Genomic DNA, 24,945 nt, shown 5'->3' on the forward strand with positions numbered 1-24,945 from the left:
GCAGAAGAACTGAAGAAGAGCAGTTCTCTTCCTTACCTTATGCCTTCACCTTTCTCTGATAGGGATATCAATGGCTACTAGCCATGATGAGTAAAGGGAACCTCTATCTATATTCAGAGGCGGTAAATTTGTGACACCCGGTTCTAGGAGGAAACATCAGGGGAAGGTCTTTGGCTCTATGCCCTGTTTGATGGCCCTCCAAGGTAACTCCTTGGCCACTGTGTGAAACAGGATTGTCATGATTTGTGCTGTGTGACACAGGCCTAGTGGGCCCAGAGAACCTGTGAGGCCTGTGTAGCAGTAGTGACACATAGCCTACAAGCCCTAGAATGCCCTGAAAGGTTTTGGCGCCATTTTTAGCCAATCACAGAAAACGAGGCTGTGGAAAAACTCTGTGAGAGGAAAAACACTGTTCTTTCTTCCTGGGAAGCTGAGCCTGCAGGAAGGCCACTGCAGGGAAGAAGACTCTCACTCTGAGGTAAGAGTGAGCAGGCCAGAGCCTGGTTGAACTGATAGACTAGGGACTGTGAGACTAGTCGCATTAGACTATTTTGTTTATTTTCCTTCACGCACTTTACAGTATTATTATATGCACCTTATCTGTTATCCTGCATCTGATTGACCTCCTGTTAAATAAACCTTTTATTTTGCTTGTTACTCTGCCTGGTCCTCCTCACACCCGCTTCTCGGTCAAGGCAAGTTTGGAAAGGTTTGGGAGGGTACTCTGGGCCTTCTCAAGGAACCTTAAGTCCAGAGATATGGCAGCATCAGGCAGCACCCTGAGTCGTGACAAGCATGCTGGATAACTCTGGTCCATCAGAGCTCTTCTAAAGTCCATGGACTGACTGATATGCATATCCTTGATGGCAAGTTTTCCCATCCTGTTGCATTATCTAGATTCTTCAAATACACATTAACACATGGCACACGTGCCAGAAAAGGTGGGCGATCTGCCCCCCCCCCCCATTTAAACTCCTAGAAAGGAAGGGGAAGCCCAGGAGTTCTCTTTGCTGTCTCTCCGTCTGGCGGGGAGACAGCAAAGGTGGGTGAACTTCCTCCCCCCCATTTAAACACCCCAACGTGGTGTTTAAATGGGGGGGGGGGAGCACAGCAACTCTCTTTGCTGTCTCTCCGCCTGGCGGGGAGACGGCAAAGGTGAGTCATCTTCCTCCCCTGGCAGGGAGACAGCAAAGGTGGGCGATCTGCCTCCCGCCCCATTTAGGAAAGGTCCCTTGTGCAAGCACCAGTCGTTTTCGACTCTGGAGTGATGCTGCTTTCACAAAGTTTTCACGGCAGACCTTTTACGGGGTGGTTTGCCATTGCCTTCCCCGGTCATTACACTTCCCCCGCCAGCAAACTGGGTACATATTTTACCGACCTCGGAAGGTTGGAAGGCTGAGTCAACAATTGCTGGCGCAATGATATCATTTGGAGTGGGCTCTCGTAGGGAAGCGGATGTGCGCTTGCGACAAGTCGGCTACAATAGAGCGTTCAAACATAGAAAGTACGCGCGGGAGTTGTCGGAAGCATTCTTATTCCGGATTTAATGTACTATCAAAGAAGTCTGTGTCTCAGTTGTGGCAGTTCGGGACACGAATGAGCCAAAGACCATTGCCAGATGCTGATGTTTGGACAACTGCATAAAATCCGACAAGCATGTGGCTTTCATCCATGCCCATCTCGTCAGTTTATGTGCGTCTGCCCTCGGCCATAGTTAAATAAATCATGGCTTGGTATAATGTCTGAACTTTGCCTCCTTTTTTCTTTTGCAGGAAGGAAAAGGCATCCCCCCCAATAAGCATATCAATCTAATGAAGCGAGTGTGATTGATTTTTTTTTACTAAAGTCATCGACCAGGGTCTTGGGTGCAAAGTCTTCAGACTGCAACTCTCATGCAATCTTCGATTTTCACATGCCTGCCATTCTATCTGTTTGGGCCCTATAGGAACCCACAGTTACTTACCAATTCCTGGACACAATGAAAAACAAAGCAAAAAATAAGAGCATGATCCAGTCCTCCTTCAACATGATCAACCCCCAAAGGGAGAGTTAAGGACCCATTTAACTCTTCTACTAGTACCAGAGACAATTCAAAATAACTCAATGGATTATGCAAAAAAAGCAAGAAGTAAGAGAGGCTGCTAGCCATTTAGATTACTGATGTTCCCCTTAATGATCTGACATCAGTATAAGCTCTGTTGAAAAGGTACTGTAAATCGACTGACAAATGGAAGTGGGGGAAGCAGTTGCATGCACAAGGGAGATACACAAAACATGCACACACAGAGATCTGTATCAACCACTGCCTGCTAGCCAATGAGCTTTCTTATCTGCTTAAGCTCTTCATTTGGCTTCTGCCGGACTCCTTTCATTTTGCCTTTGGGAAAAGTTAACACTCTTTGGCATTGCCAAAACCTCAAAGCCCCCGCCTTGTTTCCCTTCAAGCTGAATCATTCGGAGAAGGGAGTCTGCTCAGCATCGTGGCTGCCGAGTTTACAAGGCCCAGTGGAATAGTCCGGGATTCCATAAATATAACCAAAACACATGTCATCGGCCGCTTTCCCCAGCTCATTTGCCATTAACGAGAAACCAAACTCACCACACTGCATGATATTTACACTGCACCCAACCCACCCTGTTTCCCCACCAATGACGAAACACAATATTTACTGCTCCTCTGAGATTCCTATAGAAGAGGTATTATAACAAGACTGAACCAGAATGGAATCTGGGATATGTGGGGGGAGAGGATCATGGTACTGCAGATAACTGAGTCTTACGTAGCACCAAAATCTAGAGGCCAGGGCTGAATTGCATTTCTTTCCATTAAGGGCATTTGTTCCTTGAAATGCAGCTGAAAATGAAGTCTATGAAAATATTCTATTTAATAGCTCATTTGAACAGCTGATAGCATTAGGCAGGCATTTGCATCGGACAAACGATGACCCGCCACTAAATCCAGGAAGTGCCCGACCAGGAAGGTTTGCCTGCATTCCTGAGCTGAGGACAGACAGAATCTTCCACCTGCAACTTAGGACTCAGCATGGCACTGAGGATATCCCAGATGCAGAGCCATAGCCAGCAGGGGAACACAGGGGGCAGTGCCCCCTATAAAATCTACAACACCCCTCGCAATCTTCCCTGGGGTGTGGGGGGGTTGCTACAGATTCTATAGGGGGCACTGCTCCCTGTGCCCTGCCGCAGGCTGTGCCCAGATGTTTCCAATCATGCATGGCATATGTATCACATAGATGAGGTGCCCAGTTGAACTCAGAGTTCCTTCCAGCAGTTCTTTTGTCACTTTCCATATACCCTCCCTCTATTTTTATATAATCAGCTGCAATTCTGACCCTGACCACTCTGTGCCTAAATTACTAGTGTGATATGTGGGAAAGGGATCGCTGAGAAAGGTTTCTGCTGTTCCTATTCTTGGTGAATCTCCAAAATCACATTCCCAAATCTTGGGAATATAGGCCACCGGTGCTGTTTGCTTGTCCAAAGGCACCAAAAGGGCCTTCTCACCACCTAAGGTTCTTTAACTGGAGATCCGAACCAGGGACCTTCTGCATCCCAATGACATGTAACACTGAACTTCCTTGCCAAGGCTAAGGTTAGGAAAGAAAACAGATCCTCTGTCTTGATTTGTGTTAGCATGTTGGCTCAATTCAGACATTAAGTGAAGCCACAGTAAAACTGTCTGAATGTGGTGGCCCGGCTGCTCCTGGCCTGGAGCTGACCTAACCCTCTCCCGGAGCTGGCGAGCACAACCCCTGGGCCCTGGCAGAAGAGCCAAGCACCCCGCTTCCACCCTGGGGCTCCCCAACTTACCCTGAGATTCAAGAGGCCCGCCAGGAACCAGCAAAGCCCAGAGCCATTTGGAGCGTGGAGGAAGAAGCCTCGCTGCAGTCAGCACTCACCTCCAGGGTCCCTCACAGAGCCTGGCCGTGAATCAGGGAGGAATGGCAACATGGCCCTGGGAGGCTGAAAAAGAGCTTCCTGCAGCAGCAGATGGCAGGGCTTCGATGGAATGAGAGCCACCTTGCACGAGCAAGGAGATGTCATCCCTGCCCTACACCGATGGCAATGTGCCCAGGGCATGGCTTGAGCATCCTGGCTTAAGAACGGGAGCGGGACCTGAAGTGGGGTGGGGGGGAGCCCAAGGCATGAAAAGAGTCAGGGAGAGGGAATAAAAAGAGGCCAGCAGAGAGGTCGAGGAGGAGTGAAGGTGAGTGCTGCCAGGAAGAAGAAGATATTGGATTTATATTCCGCCCTCCACTCCAAAGAGTCTCAGAGTGGCTCACGATCTCCTTTACCTTCCTCCCCCACAACAGACACCCTGTGAGGTGGGTGGAGCTGGAGAGGGCTCTCGCAGCAGCTGCCCTTTCAAGGACAACCTCTGCCAGAGCTATGGCTGACCCAAGGCCATTCCAGCAGGTGCAAGTGGAGAAGTGGGGAATCAAACCCGGTTCTCCCAGATAAGAATCCGCACACTTAACCACTACACCAAACTGGCTCTCCAAGAGAAGCCCAAGAGAAGGCTGTCATTTTCTTCAGGGGACAGAAGAGCCAGTTTGGTGTAGTGGTTAAGTGTGCGGATTCTTATCTGGGAGAACCAGGTTTGATTCCCCACTCCTCCACTTGCACCTGCTGGAATGGCCTTGGGTCAGCCATAGCTCAGGCCGAGGCTGTCCTTGAAAGGGAAGCTGATGTGAGAGCCCTCTCCAGCCCCACCCACCTCACAGGGTGTCTGTTGTGAGGGGAGAAGACATAGGAGATTGTAAGCCGCTCTGAGTCTCTGATTCAGGGAGAAGGGCGGGATATAAATCTGCAATTCTTCTTCTTCCTCAGTTCTTCATCTCTGTTGTCTGGGGATCAGCTGTAACTCCAGGAGATACCCTGCTACGAGGGCCAAGAGGGTGAAGTAACCCAATCCCCTTCTATTCTGACATCTCTGGCCTGACACTCAAGAGAGACAAGGCCACCCAGGGAGATGGCTGCAAGAGGGCAACCCCCCCAGGATGCCACATGTGGGTGACTCAGTTGACTATGCTCAGCTGGAATCTGTCAATCCAGGATCTGAGGCTGGTTTATTTAAGCACAGACAGGATCAGCTGAGACATCACATGAAACCACAGTCTGTAAAACCAAGGTTCAGTTCATAGAGGATCACTCATATCCTGGTTGCCTCAACAAATGTTAGTGTCAAGGCCTTCTTTCTTTATGCAAGGAACAAGCCAGAATTAAACCATGATGTCTGTATATCATGCAAAATCAGTTTGTGTGGTTAATAAACCAACTGCAAACTGTGGTTTTAGGTCCTGGTATGATGGGCCCCTAAATAACTCTGTACTAATGACTATGCATTCAAAAAGAAATCACACCAGCCAACGCAATTAAACCTTAGCTTTGCATGGTGTCTGAACTGAAGCCTTAACTATGGTTCTGCATGATGCTTGAGTACAGTATCACATATACGATGCATGAGTATAGATACCTGGTTTAATCTCAGTTTCATTCTGGCTAATGCGCTGCTAGACTACAGACAGGAGGCAACTGAACCATCTGTCCAGGCAAACCAAGATATGCATGATCATCTGAGAGCTGAATCTTGGGTTCACAAACAAGTCATGGTTTTACATTATGCATGAACCGAGCCACTGCGTCCCTGTCTCCCTTTCAATAATTCATTACTGTTTCCCCTTTGCATCGCCATCTCGTGAAGTGCCTATAATGATTATGATTTGATTATCATCACAGTTTTAACTCAGTCTTTTCTCCAAAGAACTCATGAGTGGTATATACAGTCCTCCACATTTTCCTCCTGACCTTAGAAGGTACACAAGGTTAAGGAACAAAACATTCAAAAATCACATAAGTGAGCTTCATGACTAACTGGAGGTCTGAACACTGGTTTGGGCCAATCCTGTATTCCACCATGCTTGCTTGACGTCTTTTGCTTGCATGAATTATGACACACTAGAAGACCGGCTACAAAATACTGAGTGCATGAAAGCTGCCAGAGTAACCCATCATGAATCCAGGACATCACAGTATTAAACTGAAGTATATCCAGAAAGCCAAGATGCTGAAGATTTCAGACTCTCTCTAAGCTCCAATGATTGAACTCAGCAGCAAAAAGGGGAAAAGCCTATCTGGAAAAAGAGGAAAAAATGGCAACTTGATGGCATAATGAATCAGGGAAGAGAGAGCAGTGGGCTAACTAGACAGGCATGGCAGCAGGATTTACTTGACGGAAAACTTTCCAGCTGAATGGGGGATGACAAGGAGTTGCAAGTCCACTCAACCTGGAAGTGCTGAGTTGGTTGGGTTGTGCCTCAATACTTTTGTGGCTTTGAATAAGCTTTTGGACAGTTCTTGAAACTCAGCAATTTTGAAACCTGATCTTCAATGTAGCCCAAGCCTCTAAAAACAAATCATATTTCAACATTGCTCCAGTTCACCTGAAGAACTTCACTCTTAAATGCACGCAAATGAATTACACAGAACCCCAAAGGCTAGAATTTGGGTGTTTTACAAAAAACCCCCCCAAAAAACAGTTTTGAAGGGCAATTTGGAAAGGGTGGGGGACCCTCCCCTTCTTCAAATTACCTCATTCAGAAATTGTTTTTCATATTTTTTTGTAAAAAAAAAGAAAGGAAAAAAAAGAAAAGCAAGCCATCAGAGTTCTGTTACGTGTATTTGCATAGCGGCATGTGTTTAAAGCATTATATTGTGCTGGAGAGATTGAAGTTAGCGCAACTGGGAGTTTCTAGGACCAACAGCCTAGGCAGAAATGACTAGGAGCCTGTTCCTAAAGGGATGGGAATCAGTCTGTTTCTTTAAAGTGCAGTCTCTCACCACACTGAACTGACTCATGGCATGGAGACCAATGGTGAAAAACAATAGCACAACTGGCAAAGGTCCTAGGCTATTAAAAATTCTGCAAGCACTCTTGTCCTCTCATTAAACAGGAACTTCAAAACTTCTTCAAACTTCTTCAAAACTGATCTCCTCCTTTGCCACTAGAAGACCTGCACGCCAAAATTTAGTGAGAAATGTAAACCCCCTGCAAATCCATTCAATAGCAATCCCAGGAATGTGATTCTGTCAATCATTCCTAGCAGTCCCACAAAACTACAACTCCCAAGGTTCTTAGGAGGAAACCATGAGAATCCAGTGGCTTCCAAATTCTGTAGCAAAGGTATTCCTGGAAGGAATCTATCACTCTTCACTACCACAGGGCAAATTACTGCAAAACCAACAGAAGCACAACAGTACTGAATTTTATGCAGTGTTGCCACTTGCAACCATTTGTCACAGTTGCAAGTCATCCCACAAATACCAGTGTAGTCACACACCTCAAAAGGGACTAGCCTCATGGTGAGAATTATAGGTCTACATGTATATAAATCACTGCCCAAGAGAAATCTTGGAAATTAAGGAAAATCTGAAGGAAATTGAAAGAATAAACCAAGAATGAAGAAAAGATAAGATACATTGTGGAGTTGTGAGATAGGGATGCATAAATTCGTGTTTCTTTGTTTCTTGTATTTTCTCATTTTGTATGAAATGTCATTTTGCCCAATTTTTGTTGCTGTAGGTGTTCCCTCTTTTTTGGTTCTTTGTTTGGGTGGTACTTTAATGCTTTTGGACACCATTTTACACCCTTTATAAGCAACTGATGCAAAAATGATGTTTAAAAATGGCACATATTTAACGGGGGAGAGGAAATATGGCATGAGGAAGTGGAAAATGGCACAGAAATTTCAGAGTTACAGATTCAATGCAACACCATAACACTTTTCAAAAAGAAGGGGTAACAGCAGAGCTGCAAAATCTGGAGTGTCTCTAGAAGGGCCCAGCAGGTGGATAAGGAGCTCCATGTGTAGAATGAAACCCACCACAGACATCATGATTGCATGCAGCAGGTTTACTGCTGGGAATCCAAGTGTGAGGGTACCTCTTAGGACTAGGCAAACCTAGGCAATTGCCTAGGGTGCCAGAACTTAGGGTCAGTATGTACCAAGAGAGGTCCACAGTGCAAGTCAACTGACCACAGAGGTCCAAAGTGCAAGTCAACGACTTCTTTTCAATTTCACATATAAATCTGTACATTTGTACTTTAGTTATAGGCCTATAACTAAAATAAGGCTTATTTACTGGAATCTGAAAGTCTTTCTGATATACTGACCAAAGGCTTAGATATCTGAAGCAGCCCTATACCACGTCAAGACCATTGGTCCATCAGGCTCAGTACTGGCTATTCACGCTGGCAGCAGCACTCCATCCTCTTTAGAAGGTACCACGGACTGAGCATAGGATTCACCAAGTGGGAAGCATGTGATTTACCCCTGAGCTGCACCCCTTCTTAATATTGGTTCTTGCTGGCACCTAGACATTTCTGCCACAGCTCAGCTGGAGAAAAACCTGTTAGAACCCACTGCTGGTTTTTGGAAACTCTTCCACTTTACCTAAAACCCATTCAAATTCTACTTAAGGTGCAATGTCAGAAATCTGGTCCAGTTCCACCTTGGTGGCAACATTCCTCTTAGATCCACTTACGTACAACTCCAGGGCTTTTTTTGAAGCAGAAATTCATTTGTATATTAGGCCACACCCCACTGATGTAGCCAATCCTCCAAGAGCTTACTGGGCTCTTATTACAGGGCCTACTGTAAGCTCTTGGAGGATTGGCTACATCAGGAGTGTGTGGCCTAATATGCAAAGGAGTTCCTGCTATAAAAAAAGCCCTGCACCACTCCATTCAAAAGCCTAAGTTTAGTAAAAATAAAACAATTGTAGTTGTCATGACTCTCTGAGAAATTCTCTTGCACAAACTCCCACAGAAAGGAAGAGAATGTGGGGCTCTCAAGCATTAAGTAAAATTCACATAGACATCTCACTGTGGGCTGAATATAAGCAGCATAAGTTTATTTGCACTATTTGGTTTTTTTTGGTTTTCTTAAATGGGCTTCTACTCTTTGTAAAACTGGAGCAGCAGGACCCCAGAAACCATTAGATGGATTGCAAAATCCTGACTTTTCTTCTTAAAACTCTCAAATTTTGTCTTGGTCAGATTTCAAAATCTCTTTGCAAACCTTGGGGTTACAGGCTAGTCATATCATTCAAGCTTTCCTTAGCCAGGAGGACAGGGAGCCTCCCTTGACTAAAACGTCAATGAAAACAAAAATAGGAGTATCATAATTCTCAAAAGGAGAAGCTTAAAGGGAAGGAAACGGGGGACAAAACGGTCATTCTCAAGAGCAGGCAATCCTGCAAGCTTTGGATTGCAAGGCAGGTCCTGGCGGGGAAAGGGCTCTTGGAATGACACATCACCTTTGCAGGCAAGGAAATAAAGGGTGGTAACAAAACAGCATATATATCGGCTTTGAGAGCACTAGCACAGAAGGCCCCAGACCCCTTTGACAGGCCTGTGAAATCTTGTCTGGAAATTTCAAATTATAGGTCTTTGGACAGCGACCAGGTGCTGTTTGATTGGTTGTTCAATTGCTGAGAATCGAGGGATGATTTTTTTTTTTAGCTGCAATGCCTGAAGTCAAACATCACGGAAACCCCTGGTTCATTTTAACACTGGACAGGTTGTGAAACCGGATTTCAGCTCTCAGCTAATCAGGCTGGTCCTGGCTTGTCTCAGAATATGTTGGATTCATTGCCTTTGCCCTGCTGTGAAGTATGCATAAAGGCAGCGCAAATGTGGTTAAGAGACTGACTGGTTAATAGACTAGCTGTGGTTAACAGACCAGTTGTCGATAACAGAGCAACTTCCAGTCATGATTTTAGATCCTTGTTTGATGGAGCCAAATTAACTACAGTTAGCAGAGCGGCCCACATTTGGTTCACCACAGCCAGCTTAAGCAAATCAGTTTTTCATGATGTCTGAACTGAGCCATGAGAATGATCCTTCGAAATCCTCCTGTCAATTAAAGGCCAGTGGATAATGCAGGAGGCAAACTCTTGGAGAAGTTTATCCCTCCCTCTCACTGGTGAACCAGCATTTGCTTTCGCATGATTCGGCCAATTTGGAGGCGAGTCAGCAGATCGCAGTCTAGCTTTTGCATGACTCAGACAAGTTGGAGGCGACTCAGCAGATTGCAGTCTCGCTTCAGCATGACTAGGCCAAATTAGAAATTCAGCGACCCACCCACCAGCGTTCAAGGTCATTCATTCCTCCCTGCTTCACTAGTGCCCCCATGCGAGCTCAACTAAGCAAGCCAATGCACTAGCACAGGCGCTTTGCCGCCGACCATTGCTTACCTTTGGTTTTAAAAGCAAAGTTACAGTACTTGCAGACATATGGCCTGACGTCTGTGTGCGTGCGAATGTGTTTCTTCAGCATGCTGGGTTTCTTGCAGCGAATTCCACACTCCTCACATACATACTTCCCTCGTCCGCGGCCTCGCACATACACATACTCTTCATTTGATTTGTACCTATGAGCAACAGGGTGTCATGGTAACAAAAACAAAAGATTCCCACCTCAAAAGGAGCAACGCATCCTTATAAAACAGAACAAAAAGAAACACACACACACACAATGCATTGCATTATTCATTGCTAAAGACAAAACTCACTTGACTAGAAATGTCATTAATTTTTATTGAGGGATAATTAAGCTGGGGGAAGAGGGGGGAACACTGAAAGATGTGCATCGGGAGCTTCCGTTTAGATCCTCTGGCTCCTCTGTCCACTTCAACGGACACCTGATCTTCATGTATACTCCTTATTGTACATGGCTTAATGACCACCTCAAATGAATAAGGAAACTGAGCAAACACAGGATCAATGTGCCCATTAGCGTATGCAAAGACTTTCAGATAGAGGGCACTGTTCTATCACCACTCATCTTCCTTTCGAGGATGTGAACTTCAGCTATTTCCAGTTTTTCCTAGCCAATGCCTACTACAACAAACAAAGACCTCATCCCCAGGGTTAGTGTTCAGAATGCCACCTAAACGTTACGGAGACAGTGTTCTGAAATCTGTGGTCAAAAATTCAAATGAAAGGGAAGACAGACACGTGCACATTCTAGACAGGATCCTATGACCACCCCCCCCCCCCTTTCCGGTAAACAGCCTCCCGGTAAACCATCCTCTGTTGGGAAAAGCCATTCTCCATTGGAAGAAGTCTATTTCCATCAAAATAGATCCAAATAGGCAGCCGTGTTGGTCTGAAGTAGCAAAACAAAATAGGAGTCAATTGCACCTTTAAGACCAACTTAGTTTTATTCAGAACTTAAGCTTTCGTGTGTATGCACACAAAAGCTTACGTTCTGAATAAAACTAAGTTGGTCTTAAAGGTGCAATTGACTCCTATTTTGTTCTTTTTCCATCAAAGGAAGACTTCATGGAAAAGAACTGCAGGATCCAAGCTTCTCAGCGCAATCCTGTGCAGAATTATACCCTTCCCAGTACACTTAGGTCAATGGGCTTCAAAAGTTTAACTCTCCTAAGGATGGCACTCATGACTTTTGCTGAAGCCACATAACTTGAGCTTTTATTTCCCTGAGTCCCAAGACCAAAACTCCATCCATTCGAATGTCTTTTTTCTTTCTGCCAGTTGCTCATGAAAGTTGTTAGCAAACAATAACGTTAATCAACTGCTGCCTAAAATGTTCCTCTATTCACAACATACTGATCTGACTGATTTCAAAATGCATCCATTGTAATAATAATAATAAATAATAATAAATTTTATTTCTATCCCGCCCTCCCCACCTCAGCAGGCTCAGGGCGGCTAACAACATTTTATAAAAACATACAATAATAATAATAAAACCTTTAAATTTAACAATATCCATTGTACAGTGACACTAGGCCAAGATTTTGAAATGAGAGGGGGGAAAGCAGCTACCATGTGAAAGAGGATCTCCTCGGAAGGTGTTTAAATAGTTTTTAACACAAGTATGTGGGTGGAGAGAGGGGGAATCCCCAGAAATACAACTAAAGCATTCAGCATTACTGGATGAAAAGTACTGGCTAATCAACTTAATAAACTAAGTAACCTTCAATTGCCCCCCCTCACACCTGTCTTAACCTCAAGACATCCTTGGGTGGTGGTGGGGAACCTTACACATATTGCAATTGCAGTATATCTCTACCTCCAAACCAAATTTCCCATGTAACCCAGGCTAAAAATGTCCCACAAACTTTTTTTGTTGTTGTTTGTGGTTGTCATGTAGAGTTAAAAACAGTCCCCTTGATCACTGTTTTCTTAATAAACTCAAGGGTGGAATTCTAGCAGGAGCTCCTTTGCATATTAAGGCCACACCCCCCAATGGAGCCAATCCTTGAAGAGCTTACAAGGCTTTTATTTTTTGTAAGCTCTTGGAGGATTGACTGCATCAAGCTGTGTGGCCCAACATGCAAAGAAGCTCCTGTTAGAAACTCTTGGGGTTAAAAATTACCCCAATGGCAAAAATTCGTAGCTTGGGCACCTATTTCCTAACCAAGTGTATTAAAAGAAGAAAAGAATCAGAACCCAGTAGCACCTTAGAGACATTAAATGTCTATAAAAGGGAACTTTGACTCTCGAATGCTCATCTACCTTGAAAATCTTGTTGGTCTCTCAGGTACTGCTGGACTTGCATATAACTGCAGCCCAACATGGCTACGTCTGAAAGTATCTGTATGTGTTATGTGGCCATTCTTTGATAACACTGTTTACTGCTGCACTGGTGCCAACATCCTCACAAGAAAAGGTGCCCGAGCCAATTTTGTCTGAATTCAACCAAAAAGTACAAATGGGGCAGGCCCTTCATTCCAATAGGGTTTTCAGGGTTAAAGCCTATCCAGATCAGATACTAAAAGACCCACAATCGTATCTTCCAAGTACTTTAAAAAGGGAATTAATAGTCACACCTTGATGCCACAGTGCAGAACTGGGCAATATATATGTATTAACCTCTGGGCATGGTTTTACCAATCAAAACCAACACAAATGAGCTGCAGTCCTTGCACTGCTATCAGCCCTGGAAAAGGTGTGTGGGGCGGGGAGAGAAAGGATGGTGGGAAAACAAAAGCAAAGTCTCTCCCCGATACGCTATCATTCCAGTCCGAATCCCCCTGCAGCTTCAGCTTACCTTGAAAAAACACCAGGCTGGTTCAATGACATCTATTTAGACATCCATCTCTCTATGAGTTTTACTTTAGAAGGAATTCATTTATAAGAGGATAGGAAATGAATGATCGCAATAACAATGTGCTCAACCTGATATATCCCCATGGTTTGAAATTCACATCACATCTGAAGCACAAAATCCTTGCAAAGCATCAAAAGCTGTTTGGTAAAACCAACTAAGTGAATTAATTTAATGCCAGCCCGTACCCCACTGTCCTGCAACCCACCGCACCAAAATAATAACAATATGCTATTTAAAAAAACACATGCTGATGTTAAAGGTAAAATGAAATTACTTTGTGTATCTTCCAACTAATACTTGCCGCAAACACGATAAATCATACACTTGAGCCGGAAAATACAGAATCTACATGCATTAAAAGTTCCTCTAAATCACTCCACAGGGGGGCTATCACCACATGGGGAGCTGTTAGCAACAGGAAGCTCACCATTAGAAATTGGCACAATTTCTTACTGCATCACCCATCTCATGGACACGCGCACAAACACACAGTATCTGTTCATGCGGCGAAAATGGCGGCAATTACCATCTTGCATGTAGAGAAATTTAAAGTGGGTCTCTAGAGCAAGGGTGTTGAACTCATTTGTTATGAGGGCCGGATTTGACATGAATGAGACCTTGTCAGGCCGAGTCATGTGTATCATAAAATGTAATGCCAGGTAGCGGACATATAAACTTTATAAAAGGCACAGACACACAATTAAAGATATTTTTGTTTGTTTAAAATAAAACATGCTTAAAATATTAGCCCGCTTGCAATATTTTGTTTTACCGTCTTTGATAAATGTCACCTCTCGCTATGAATTGCATCAAAAACTGCAGACAATGTCTGTGCTGTACCAGTCTTGAATATGTGCTGTTCAGGTTACTTTTGATTCATTGACATTCATTACAGACATCTCATGGTCAATGCTTTGAGCCTAAGACCCAGGGGAACATGAAGCAGCAGAGCATTGTGAGCTTTTGTACAGAAGTTGCTTCACGTACTCGTCAAGAACATGTGAAGGCACCATGGCACAGACTGGGGGCTATGTGCTTGTCTACAAAACTGTAATTTTCCCCAGAAAAATGACTACAACTAAAAAAAAAAAATACAACTTCCCCCCTCCCCCCAAAAAACACAACAACTACAAGAACAGAGAGACAGCCATGTATCGTGGTCAGTGCCAGCCTACTATCTGGAAAGTCTAAATTCAAGACCCCCAATCAAAGGAAAATGTGAAAGAAAAAAATAAGGAAAAATTGCTGGGTAAACCTGGGGTAGAACACACACTCAGCCTAATGCTGATATTTCTCTTCTAAATAGTTCACATGCTTTCCTATTGAGAAAGACTGGAGGGCATGAGTACAGTGAAAAAGACAAGGGGAACCCAGTTACAAGCCCAACAAAACTCTCTCTGTAGCAAGGCAAAAAGCTCATACCTTCACTAAAAGGTGAAGCATTTTTTGTAGCTCTCCTGATGGTGAGAACTGGGCAAAGGAAGCTCTGGCTCTTTCTTTCCTTCCCCAGGGCAGGAGGAGGGGGAAGAGCCTCAGCCATTTATTAGAAGGAAGGGATGCTTGTCTCAGTAACTCTGCAGAGGGATTAATTGAGCCTGGCAAACTTAAAACCCAGCAGAGCTATGGAGCCAAGTTCCCTCATTGGCTGAGGCTGTTCCTCCCTCCTCCTCCCTTTGGGAAAAGGGAGTGGGGGAGAGGGAAAGGCTGCTTTGCTGCTCTGGCCTGATTGGAGCCCTCCTCGGGCCTGATCCGGCCCATGGGCTGCAAGTTTGACACCCCTGCTCTAGAGGGCTAGAGGAAATGATAACTGGGTCCTTGGGTTTAGGAGAGTTTCAATGAGAACCAAGTTTCCCTAAAGCCTTTGCAATAATTAGTCACTGTTTCAGATTTCTTATCAAGAGTGGAACAGATCCCCAAGGAAAACGGTCTGGTCAGTAAAGACTGCTGGATCTCAGGGCCTCATTTAAACTGTTAAAGTTTTTTCCCTACTTTAAAAAGGAAGGAATAAAATTTGTCACATTCCCACTGACAAACCTGAAATGACATCCTTCTCCTCTATTTTGGTGTAGTGGTTTGTGCCAGTTTGGTGTAGTGGTTAGTGCATGGACTCTTATCTGAGAGAACCAGGCTTGATTCCCTACTCCTCCACTTGCACCTGCTGGAGTGATCTTGGGTCAGTCATAACTGCTCGAGAGCAGTTCTCAAAAGAGCTCTCAGCCCCACCAACCTCACAGGATGGCTGTTGTGGGGAGGGGGAGGGAAAGGAGATTGTGCGTCGTTCTGAGATTCCTTTGGGAAGTGAAGGGCAGGGTATAAAACTCTTCTTCTTCTTCCCCCCTCCAGCTCCACATGATCACTAGCTTGTGAGCATGGTGCACATGCTCTCTCCCCATGCCTGGGAACCCCACTTTCCAATCACTGCCAGCTACAAGGAGGGAACCTATGGGGGACACTGTCCCCTAAATAGGTGCCATTCTCACAGGCCAACGATCACGTACAGGCAAAAGGTGGCACCAGAGTGCTCATGCCTGCTTTCCTTCTCGGTGTGTTCAGTCAACACAGGGAGGAGCCATGCGCTTCTATACACGAGAAGGGAAGCCACAGGGAGTGAAAGAACTGGATCATAAACTGGATCCATCCTCATTATGACCATTCCACATGGGTAACAACCACTGTTTCCTCTAAGCTGAGTTAGTATGAGCTGTCTCACAGATTTTTAGCCTCCAGCTCACACCTTTTTGTCTTAGCTCAGGAAAAATGGCCCCAGAGCACAATAATTTATGCAGTAGCTCAAAACTTTAATGCCAGTAGCTCACAAAGTAGAATTTTTACCCAAAAGACTCTGTAGCTTAGAGGGAACATTGGTTACAACCATATTGAATGATGGTTTACAAAGGTGATACATTGCCATGCACATCTCAGCACATTTTCTTTTTTAACGTCACACAGGGCCCCTTCCTACTGCTCAGTAATTCCTGTCTTCATTCACACACAACCTATATCACAATAAACTGCTCACAGCAACCTCTTGTACTTGTATTATCCCTAATTACCCTCCAACAGGGACTCTTTAGCGAGGCATTCCTTTGTATCCTGGAGTCTTGTGTCAACCCGCTTAGTGCTATCAGCAGACAACATCTCCTGCAGTCTGGCAGAGCCAGTAACCCAAGACTTACTGGAAAAGGGGGCTGCTGCTTTTCTAGCACATTTATTCTGTGGGCAGAAAGATCTCATGGGAAGTGGGAAGGGGCGAATGTGTGGGTCTAAACAAACAGTCAAGAAAACATACTATAAATTTGGCTGTGGAATGCAAGAAAGGGGCCCAAAAGCAACGCCCTCCAGTTACTTTGTGTGTATAGAGAGACTTCTACAAAATATCTATGATGTTGGTGGTAGTCAGTGCCTTCACCAAGTGATTTCTCCCACAGTGCCACCCCAAGTATAGTTATACCATTCAAAGTCCACTGAAGTTAAGGTAAAGGTAGTCTCCTGTGCAAGCACCAGTCATCACCGACTTATGGGGTGATGTCACTTCATGACATTTTCTTGGCAGACTTTTTATGGGGAGGTTTGCCATTGCCTTCCCCAGTCATCTACACTTTCCCCCCAGCAAGCTGGGTACTCATTTTATCAACCTCAGAAGGATGGAAGGCTGAGTCAACCTTGAGCTGGCTACCTGAACCCAGCTTTCGCCAGGATCAAACTCAGGTCGTGAGCAGAGCTTGGACTGCAGTACTGCAGCTTACCACTTTGCACCATGGGGCCCTCCACTGAAGTTACTGGGATGCAAAACATGTAACTGTACTTGTGGCAGTCCTAATTAGCCCAAACTCGCCTGATCTTGTCAGAGCTTGACAGCTAAGTGGGATTGGTCCTTGGATGGGAGCCCACCAAGGAAGACCAGAGCAGCTATGCAGAAGACAGCAATGACAAACCACCTCTGCTCTTGCCTTGAGAACTCCACGAGAGAGAACTTTACAGGATCACCATGAGTCAGTTGTCACTTGATGGCACACTTGACCTTTAACTGTTCTTAGGGTTGCACTGCCAGTCAAGCTGCTAATAGAGAAGAAGGCAAAGACTTAAGTGCTCAGTTGAGGAGGGGAAAGAGATATGCAATCAGTTTCCTGCTGTCTACTTGGTTAGCTAAAAGCAACCGAACTGATCTAATAAAATTATCTCAGATCTTTAATGGCAGACTGAGGGTCCATGAAGATTTGAGACATCTTTACTTTGATCCCTTTTACAATTCACTGTTCTACTGTGGTTAAAGTGTTAGACTGTAAGACTAGGACAGGGGTGGCCAGACTGTGGCTCAGAAGCCACATGTGGCTCTTCCATAGATATTGTGTGGCTCTCGAAGCCCCATCACTCAGTTGGCTGCCTAGCAAAAGGCATTTCACTCTTTAAATCACTTCTCCGAGCCAAGCCAGCTGGTAGCTTGGAGAATGCATTTAAAGTTGCTTTCCTTCCACCTCTCCTTCCCTCCCCATCTATTTGCCTGCCTGCCTCCCTTCCTTGCTTGAAGGTCTCAAAAGCATCTGATGTTCATGTCTTGCAGCTCTCAAGCATCTGATGTTTATTCTATGTGGCTCTTACATTAAGCCACCCCTGGACTAGGATCTGGAAAACCCAAGTTCAAATCCCCACCATCCTGGAAGCTCAGAGGGTGCCAATCATTCCCTCCCCTCCCCCCGCCCCACCCCGCCCCACCCTAACCTAACTTACTTCACAAGTTTTTTGTTCTGAGAGAAGAAAGAAGACTGATATTATAAACCACTTCAGATATAAATGTCCAAACGAATAAATATATAAAACCGTTGTCTACGGCAATGAGAAGCTACAGGTAACAGCTTTTTTTCATGCTACCTGCAAGTGACCATGACCATGACTTTATCCTTCACAGTAAAATAAAATTAGAGTGTTTTTTTTTTTAAATGCAGAAAGTCAAATTACAATTTTGAATCCCCATAAAATGACATTTTAAGCCCTCCAAGGTACATAGCCTTCTCGCACTGGCCTCCCTGGGTAAGCCTGTGTTCTCGTCTTAAAGCGGAAGCGACACCAAAGACAGCTTAGAAAGCCGCTCACATCCTTGCCAGCTGATCACTCGCTGGAATAAACAGGAACAGATTTTAAGACACAACAAAGAAACCTCTTCCCATAAGGGCCACTTGGAAAGGACAGGCAGTTAAAGCTGACAGCATTCATGAGACTTCCCCCAGACAGGAGATGACTAGCAACCTCCTTCTTCTTGCGGGTTTGCTCCGTCAAGGCAGAGAACCAGCCTCTTTTGTGCCCTTTCCCGCGCCAACAAAGATTTCTGCCAGAAAGACTTGGCACAGCTGGGATCGACTGGGCGTGTGCCAGCAACACTTGGAGCAGTCGACAGACAGACATGACATGGAGAAAGGAGAGCAGTTTGGAAGCAGATCAATGCTTTATCATTCTAGCAACTGTGTTATAGCTGGAGACGCGGGGCGCTTTCACACCACTGGGGGCAGTTCAGTGTCATGTGTTGCATGCTAAGATAGTTCACAAATACAGGATGTTTTGTAGTCACAGTGAAGAAAATGCAGAGTTTCGAGAAGAGAGGCAAGCATGGGAAAAGTCGAATGAATCTTTTATCCATCACAGAAATCAAAACATATGGTTGGAAAGCAGAGGTGGTCTTAGTGAATTGGGGTCCCTGGGCAAAAAGCCAGGATGGATTCCCAGAATGAATAGCCCCAGCGGCTTGAGTGAGTGTGGCTGCATACTTACAATAAAGCTGCAAGTACATCTTATTGGACGTTTGTGAAAATGTATGAAAAGGCAGAGAATTCTGTGGGGCTGTCACTGCATCTGTGAGCTCACACCCAGCCCAATTATTCAGAACAATTCAATCTTTGACATCCTTGCCACAGGGGCAAGACAAACAGAAGCAAATTGGACATTGGCTATGAGGCTTTTGCCAGCCACTTCGCAGATAAAGTCATGTCACTCCCCCATTTATTTATTTGATTTATATCCCACCCTTCCCACCGAGGCAGGCTCAGGCCCATGTCCTCCCTGCCACAGCTGAAACTATGCAAATAAAAAAACCGCTAAGAGACACCATAAATTTTAAACAAGAAGACAGTGTAATGTAGAAGTCAGTGGTGTACTGACAAAACTTGCATATAGAACTTCAAATAGAAAGAATGTAGCAGAAAAACATAAACAGAAGACAGTTCAAAAGCAGTCTTCCCAATCACAAAGCAGTGACAACAGTCCAGTATTTAGTTCATGGAACTAAAAGAAGCCCTTCCAAAGATGTCTGTTCTAGATATCAAGACGTTTCATCCGTCTTTCTTCAGTTTGGAGGCTTATTTATCACTGGAACCCAATCTTTACAATACATTCAAAGGAGACCAACAAGGTTCAGAACATGTCTGTAAGAATTCCAGGTTGAAACTATAACAGAATTGGAAGCCCCTTGGCCATCTTTTGGTCGTTTTGACCACTTCAGCTGCCTCTCCCAGGAGGAAGTTGACAAGGTCCTTGCTGCTGTGAGGCCTCCTCTAACTGTACCATCTTGGCTGGTTAGGGCTTGCAGAGATGGGGAAAGAGCCCTCTTGTGTGAGACAGTAAACCTATTCCTGACATCAGGGATTTTCCGGGGGGTGGGATTGAAGGAGGCAGTGGTGCATCCACTCTTAAAGAAGCCATCTTTGGATGGGTCTTGGATCTGATGGGCCTTGTGCTCTTTCAACCAGCACTTACTGGAGGTCCCTAGCCCAAAAAGATGTCCATCTAGCCAAACCTGCTCATTGTAAAAGCCACATAGAATAAATGTCAGATGTTTGAGAGCTGTAAGACATGAACATCAGATGTTTGAGGAAGGGAGGGTAGAAGGAAATAGATGGGGGAGAGAGGTGGAGAGAAACCAACTTTAACTTTAAATGCAGTCTCCAAGCTGCCAACTGGCTTGGCTTGGAGAAGTGATTTAAAGAGACAAACGCCTTCTTCAAGCCAACCAGTGGGGTGGTGGGGGCTTCAAGAGCCACACAATATGTGTGAAAGAGCCACATGTGGCTCCTGAGCCACAGTTTAGCTGCCCCTGATCTAGCCTCAACCAGGCCCACAGCATTCTCAGCCCTGGATCCAACATGGTGAAATCAGTTCCCAATGGAGATCAGGGCCCTGTAGGATCTTCTACAGTTCCACAGGGCCTGTAAAATGGAGCTGTTGCACCAGGTTTTTGGGGTAAGGCAGTGGGTATCAAACACCATCTGGCCCCTCCCTCCCACAATCTGCTGAAAATCGTTGGGTCACTGGATTATAATGCTTGTTCTGGTCTATTTGAAAGCAATGAATTGTACCATTGAAAAAAAAAAATTATAGGCTCTGGCCTCTCTTGTCTTCATTGTCATACACAGGGTCGGGACACTGTGGAATGATTTTTCAGAACGCCATCATGTTTTTTACAGGTTAAAGATTGTATAGTAGAAGAGTTGGCTTTATCATTGTAGTTTTATTTTGTAATCCACCCTGAGCCCGCATACGGGAAGAGTGGGATAGCAATAAAATAAAATAACAGCAACACCAACAATAATAATAAGGTGAGTTAGGTGGGAGATACCATGACCACTGGTAGCCAGCTACTTGAGCCCCAGATGGGGCAGATAAAATGATAGCAGTTGTCTGTTCTTATTTCCCCCCTCCTTTGGGGGGGGGCTGGCTCTGGGGTAAACTGCCCCCACCAAAGCATGGAGTCAAAGGCAGCTGCCCCTGTAGCCCACTGACTGAGCCAGGGCTACTTTTGTAGCAGGAACTCCTCTGCATATTAGACCTCACATCTCTGATGCAGCCAATCCTCCAAGAGCTTACAGTAGGCCCTGTACTAAGAGCCTTGTAAGCTCTTGGAGGATTGGTTACATCAGGGGTGTGTGGCCTAATATGCAAAGGAGTTCCTGCTACAAAAATAAGCCCTGGACCCCCCTCTTTAGAAGAGAATACTGGCCAGCCCCAGATCTGTTGAGCTTAACCTGTCTGCTCAGCAATTTCATCGAATGTCCACGAGTTCTTGTATTGTGAGAAAGGGAGAAAAGTCCTTCTTTCTCTACTTTCTCCATCCCATGCATTATCTTGTAAACCTCTATCATGTCACCCCTCAGTCGACGTTTCTCCAAGCTAAAGAGCCCTAAGCGTTTCTTCATAGGGAAGGTGTTCCAGCCCTTTAATCATTCTAGTTGCCCTTTTCTGAACTTTCTCCAATGCTATAATATCCTTTTTGAGGTGCAGCGACCAGAACTGCACACAGTACTCCAAATGAGACCGCACCATCGATTTATACAGGGGCATTATGATACTGGCTGATTTGTTTTCAATTCCCTTCCTAATAATTCCCAACATGGCGTTGGCCTTTTTTATTGCAAACGCACACTGTCTTGACATTTTCAGTGAATTATCTACCACGACCCCAAGATCTCTCTCATGGTCAGTCTCTGCCAGTTCACACCCCATCAACTTGTATTTGTAGCTGGGATTCTTGGCCCCAATGTGCATTACTTTGCACTTGGCCACATTGAACCACATCTGCCACGTTGATGCCCACTCACCCAGCCTCAACAGATCCCTTTGGAGTTCCTCACAATCCTGGGAAGATTGTCTGGGTGTCTGGGAAGAAGACGTTGTGGTTGTCTGATTGTCTGGGTGTCTGGGAAGAAGAAGTTGTGGTTGTCGTTAAGATGGTCGCTGGAGTTGTTGCAATCAGAGAGCCTCTAGGCCCAAGTTGTATTCTTGTAAATAAAACTTGACGAGTTCCTTCCCAAGCAGCTGGGATCAATTCTTTGCAGGTTCTGGAGGAGCTTCCAAAGGCCCTATTGCAATAGCTGCAGCATGTGCTTTCCAAATGTACCCTTGGACATGCTTGGCCCCGTCGCCATGTGCACCTATGTAGAATGATGCACATGTTTTGTCCAGGAAGGGGGGAGATCCTTCATCTCTTCCTGATGGCTGCAGCAGGGAGGATGGGGGGACACTGCCAGTTTGAAGGCCAGCTTGAGCAGCTACCATAGAAGAGCCCCCTTTCAAAGAGCCACAGCACCTACTTGGTAACATCTTGGGGCAACTCGCAGAGTGGGCAGAGTCCTGGCAACAGCAGATGGTCCGTCTCCCAACCTCTTATGAGAAGACACACACTTGCTAGAAATGGGAGCAACTGGAGAGTATATGCAGCTTGCTACACTATCTTCAAAAGGAGGGGGGGGCTCAAAATGCTGTTCCTCACTACCCACTGTGAAGCTGATCAAGGGGGTGATTTGTAACCCTCTGAGACTATGGATGCTGGTTCAGGGACACAAGGCCTGTAAAATTAAGCCCACTAGAGAGGCTGGGATGCCAACTCCATCTCCCATGTATCTTTGAATAACTTCGAGGAGGCCACTGGGCAAAGTCTTTATTTTTACTTAGGCAGCTGCAGGTGTGCACAGAAGACTACACGCTGCAACATGGACTGTTGCCAGGGTTAGATTGATCACTTTTATTGCTTTATGTTATAAGCAACCTGGAGCAGTATCTGGAGAGGCGAGGGATACATTTTCTAAATGAATAAAAGAATCCGGCTCTCAGCTTTGAAGCTCATTGGCTGGTCCAGGGTAAATCACCGACCCTCTGGCTAAGAGAAGCCCAGAATTCTTGAAGTTAACAGAAAGGGTGAGTATGATTGATTGATTGATTTTATTTGATTTTTAGATGACCCTTCCTGTAGAACAGGCTCAGGGCTGGTTACATCATAAAAACAATCAACAGTAAAAAAAAATTCAAATATATAAAATCTAAAACTACAGAGATCAATAGCTACTAAAATGGCAAATTCTGCCTCACAGACATGGCCTATTGTCCAGGTCCAGCAGGTCTTACAGCACTGGGATGGAATGAAGGGTGGACGCTGGTAATAAATGACGTCCACTGCCTCAGCTGAAAGCCTGGCAAAGGAGCTGTTTTACAGGCCCTGCAGAATTGAAGTACATTCCGCAAGGCCCAGATCTCCAGAGGGAGCTCATTCCACCAGGCAGGGGCCAGGGCCGAAAAGGCCCTGATCAAGAAATACCACGAGACTGGATTTTATATTCAAGTTCTCACTTCTCCAGACAGCTGTTCAGACTAAATCACATTGCAGGAAATTAAATCAAAATGCAGGAGATTAACATTCTGTTGTTTGACTAAGTCTGAATGTGAGGATTCTGCAGGCCTGGAGGGATTCTCTGAGCCTGAGCTCTCTGAATCAACTCGGCACCCAGAGCCTAGCCAAGTGCAGTTAGAGAATCCCATAGCACAAGCTATGGAAGAAATGCAGTGGCTTTATACCGAGGAGTCAGTGCAGCAGGGATTTCATTTGTTCCAATCAAATAAAACTGCATGTTTATTTATTGATTTATTTTATTTCTATCCTGCCCTTCCCGCATGCAGAAAGTCTATAGCTGAAATGTCCCTGAAAGTCATTGAAACTAAAAGTCATCAGACAAATAGGAACTAATGCAGAGAATTCAGTCTCATTATAGAAAAACTAGATATTAAAATGAATATGAATACAGAGTGGGAATGGCAGGCTATAGCTGGATACCCCCTGGCACTACCTTTAATGCCGGCCTGTGCCTCAGGCAATATTTATACCCTGTATTTTCCCCTTAATATGGATCCAAAGAAGCTTAAAACAATGTTCCCCCCTCCTCGGTTTTATTCTCATAGCAACAACCTCATGAAGTAGGTTAGGCCAACAGAGAGTGACTGGCCCAAGACTGGCCCGGCATGTTTCCATGGCAGAGTAGGGATTTGAACCTGGGTCTCCCAGATCCTAGTACTGACACTCTAACTGTTACACCACATTGGATCTCAGTACCATGCTGGTTTTTATGTTGATTACTCAATGTCACCTTCTCTTTCTGTTTGTTGATCTATCTCTATAAGGACTAAACCAGGGATGGCCAAACTTGCTTAAAGTAAGAGCAACATAGAATAAATGTCAGATGTTTGAGAGGCGCAAGACATGAACACCAGATGTTTGAGAGTCACAAGACAGGGAGGAGGGAGGAAGGAAGGAAGGAAAATAGATGGGGGAGGGAGGGGGAGGAAGAGGTAGAAAGAAAGCAACTTTAAATACATTCTCCAAGCCGCTGGATGGCTTGGGTTAGAGAAGTCATTTAAAGAGATAAATTCCTTCTCCACGCTAGCCAACGGGGTGGTAGGGGCTTCAAGAGCCAAATAATATGTGTGAAAGAGCCACATGTGGCTCACAAGCCATAGTTTGGCCACCCCTGGACTAAACCATGTCACTTCCATTGGGGAGGGTGATAAAACTAGGGAAGCTGAAAATGTGGGCAGCCCATAACAATAACATTTAACAACTATCTAACATAACAGTACACAATCCACTGCCAGGTCAAATGCCTGCAACCCCACTTCCCACATGTGGAAGTTCTTCGCCCATCTCCTGTCAGCCTTCCTGCCTATTTGCCACCAATAACACATGTCCAGAACAATGCAAAGCATGCCCACTGTGATTTTAACTTCTTGATTTTACTGCTGCAGATTTTTTTAAAAAAAGAAACTAAAACAGAGCCACATAAAAACATTTGCCAGCTATTGTGTAATGAGAAAATAAAAGACAATAAAAAGACAATGGAATATTAAATGCGCACAGAGAATTTTTCCATTCTCTCTTCATACCACCTTTCCTTCAAGGTGGTGTACACTGTCCGCTCACTCCTCCATTTTACCTTCACAACAACCTCGTGAGGTAGACTAGGCTGTGTGTGAGAGAG

At 45.0% G+C, this 24,945-nt stretch overlaps 1 protein-coding gene across 3 annotated transcripts in view; it reads right to left on the reverse strand.

Annotated features, from left to right (window-relative positions):
- HIVEP3 (HIVEP zinc finger 3) overlaps positions 1-24,945 on the reverse strand; it is a 69,325-nt gene that overhangs the window by 14,263 nt on the left and 30,117 nt on the right. For all 3 annotated transcript variants that reach the window (XM_060258627.1, XM_060258626.1, XM_060258625.1), the window contains exon 3: positions 10,276-10,451. In XM_060258627.1, the coding sequence (XP_060114610.1) occupies positions 10,276-10,451 (176 nt within the window). The remainder of the gene's footprint in view (positions 1-10,275; positions 10,452-24,945) is intronic.

The sequence above is a fragment of the Heteronotia binoei genome, chromosome 17 (genome assembly GCF_032191835.1).
Source record: "Heteronotia binoei isolate CCM8104 ecotype False Entrance Well chromosome 17, APGP_CSIRO_Hbin_v1, whole genome shotgun sequence".
NCBI classification, from domain to species: Eukaryota; Metazoa; Chordata; class Lepidosauria; order Squamata; family Gekkonidae; genus Heteronotia; species Heteronotia binoei.